Source organism: Triticum dicoccoides, unplaced genomic scaffold, assembly GCF_002162155.2.
Source record: "Triticum dicoccoides isolate Atlit2015 ecotype Zavitan unplaced genomic scaffold, WEW_v2.0 scaffold135885, whole genome shotgun sequence".
NCBI classification, from domain to species: domain Eukaryota; kingdom Viridiplantae; phylum Streptophyta; class Magnoliopsida; order Poales; family Poaceae; genus Triticum; species Triticum dicoccoides.
This window is the reverse complement of record NW_021196104.1, coordinates 1-3,027: the sequence shown is the minus strand read 5'-3', so window position 1 is coordinate 3,027 and position 3,027 is coordinate 1. Positions and strand designations below refer to the sequence as shown.

Sequence of the window (3,027 nt, the reverse complement as noted above, 5' to 3'; positions counted from 1 at the left end):
AGGCTCGCTTGGAAGGATAGAGCGCCGCAAGACAAGATGGCATATTGAAGGGAAGGCTATGAAAAGAATTCTGGTCTCTCGAACGCCTGGCATACTAATACGAGCCGCATACTTGAATACTAGTGACATATTGGAGGAAAGGAGATTATTGGAATACTAGAGGGAGTTACGCCCATAAGAACTGCTGGCTGTAAACGCGACTTGCTCTGCTCCTCCTAAAACCCTTTTCGATAGTAAGATAGATATAGATCTAAAGGGCCTAGAAGGGCAAGCATGGACCGAATAATACACATACTCTGTCTAGATAGATGATTTCTTCTTTCATTTCCACTCGAATAAAAGCACTTTCTTTCAAGCTTATTTGCTTGAAAAAGAGCAAAGCAATTCCAACATAAACTGACACTTTAGGATCCTCTAAGCCTTTCTATAGACCCGTAAGGTACCAAAAACGAAAAACTAGCACTACTAACACAGGCTGAAGAGGATGACCTCGAAAAAGAATACAATTAAAGACGTGGCCTTCCCTCCAAGCACATATATGGATATGGAGCACTCTTTTCCACCCTAAAAAGGAATAGCCAGAGATGGCTTTCTTTCCGTATCAATAGGTAGCCTTCCTTGCCTATGGCTACTTTCAAATGAAAAGGTCAAAAAAGAACTTGATGTAATAGGGTCACTTCATTAATGCTTTCAAACTCGATTGTAAACTATTCCCACCTAAAAGATAAGCTTACTACTTCAAATAGGTAGATGGAAAGAAAGCATATTTTCCATCTTATTTATATATTCCATTCCAGCCATTGACAGCAACTCACTCTTTTCGAACTGCACTTTGAAAGCCAAACCCAAGAAAGACCATATCATCTACTCTCCAAATAGCAGGATAAATCACGGAATTCAAATGGAAGACATAAAGAGAAGGCAATTCAAACCTAATGGCCAAACGAATATTCCATCTATCTGGTTGGATAAGTGGATAAATCACTGATTTGTGTCCGAACAACTTATGGCAGGCTTACTCCTGGTGTTATGTATACTTCTCAGATGGGGAGGTTTTCTACACAGTTGGCATAGCTGCGCTTTGCTGGGCTATTTGGACCTGTCGCAATGGTGCTACGTTCGAATCTAAGCGTCTGAAAACTCCTTTCGAATGCTGTTTCTCTATATGCGCTTTTCTTTGTTATTGGGCAGGACTGTTGAAACAAGAGGATGCGGTGGATCTGCGAGCAGGACTGGACATGCTGAAGAACAGTGCATCAAGGCTGATGCGCATCTGCGCTGCGACCAAAGACTGAGAAGCTCGCTGGAGAATTGCTCAAGGAATGGTGATGCATCTTCAAGGGATGCATGCTTCCGGTGGTGTCATTGCCTTAGTTTGTGTCCGTCTTTGGAGTCTTCCCTGTGTGGGACTGTTGTTTTGGTGCTCGTTTGTGAGCTGTCTAGGGGGGTTGCCCCATCTGAACTTCTTACTGATTTGGTGTCGCCGGGTTTTCGCCCTACAGTGGGTTATCTCGATGGCGAGTGCTTACAGTAGGTTTTCCGGCGGTGCTTGAACTCGCTCTCCCCTCTCCCGTCTCATTCTGTGGACTTGGTTGTATTTCCCTTATGTTGCAATAATGGAAAGGGATTATGCCCGGTTCAAAAAAAAAAGTTTTGTGCAATCTCAACTTAGATAGTTTTTTTTTTAGAGGAGCAACGGCCCCCCACTGACTTTTATAAATCAGCAGACAACAGCATACAAGGGGGATGTTTGAGATGCCTTTACGTATTACGTGCGTGTATAGTTTGTTAGTAGTTGTTGTATATTCTGGTTCGGTTAGTGTAGGATTTGATCTATGTCTTGTATAGTTTTTGTATGGATCAAGTCTACCACAACCAAACTAACCATAATGTAAATCCTGACCATGCACCCCATATATATATACACGAGCGAGTCCCTGCTAGCCGATATAGCAAACTCTTCCACCAATGCCTTGAACTATCACCATTTTTATGAACAGTCTTTAATTAGTAGTACTGCAAAGAATACAAGGATGATCAGCTCTCATCATTTACATGTCCTACTAGTACTAGCTACAGGTTGTGTTATCCGGTCGAGACAACAAAGCTAGTTTACACGTTGATAAAAGGCGCGCCGGTGATGATCTCGGTGGCGGCGAGCGCGACGAGGCCGAGCATGGCGAAGCGGCCGTTCCAGAGCTCCGCGTTGGCGTTCATGATGGCGCCGGCTCTGCCCTCGGCGCTCTCGCCCTGGAGCAACGGCACCAGTGACGCCACGGACAGCACCGCCACACAGTAGGCGAACCACGCCTGCCCGGTGCCACTGCCGAGCTGCGAGAGGAGCCCGTCGCCGCGCCCTGCCTCCACCGCAAGCGCCGTCACGAAGCCTACCATGGCAAGGCGCCCGTTGATTCGCTCCGGCGCAGGGCCGCTGAACGCCAGCGCGTTCCAGATTGAGGTGCTCGTCTTGGGTTTGTTTGTCTGTGCCCTGACGATGAGGGTGCGTCGGCCCAGCGCTGGCAGAGACCGGGCGCCGAAGCGGCCAGCCGAGCCCCGCGGCAGGACGGCGGCACCGGCGAAGGAGCCCATGGCCATCACAGTCGCCATTGATCAGCCGCGGACGGAAGATGCACGAAAGGACAGAAAAAAGCTACAGATGCTGCAACAGGCAAAGATGATGGCTAGTACAGTTCTGATTGTTGTTGTGTCGCTGAGTGTTTGATGATGTATTGTTCCGAGAGAGTGGGCACAATTTATAGGCCGTGCTCCTCGAGAGCCAACCCGTGACGAGGTGGGCACGGTGGCCGCGGCGATGCCCACGTCGCGAACTGCTCCCGGCCATGAATTACCCTCTACGTGGAGCGAGGCAGCGACTACGCGGACGTGGAGGCCACCGTGCGGAGGGCTCCAGGAAACGCCAAAGAGATAGACAAGTTGCGAAGGAGGACTCCAGAATGGACAAGAAGCTTGTGTCGACGCTCAGCAGTCAGCACTATGTGATGTGATTCAGGTCTTATTTCTAGCTCT

At 48.4% G+C, this 3,027-nt stretch overlaps 1 protein-coding gene across 1 annotated transcript; it reads right to left on the bottom strand.

Moving 5' to 3' along the window:
- Positions 1-1,950: 1,950 nt before the first annotated feature.
- Positions 1,951-2,742, bottom strand: LOC119343647 (low molecular mass early light-inducible protein HV90, chloroplastic-like). The gene has a single exon (XM_037614497.1). The coding sequence runs from the start codon at positions 2,605-2,607 to the stop codon at positions 2,113-2,115; it is 495 nt and encodes a 164-aa protein (XP_037470394.1). The 5' UTR covers positions 2,608-2,742; the 3' UTR covers positions 1,951-2,112.
- Positions 2,743-3,027: the final 285 nt, after the last annotated feature.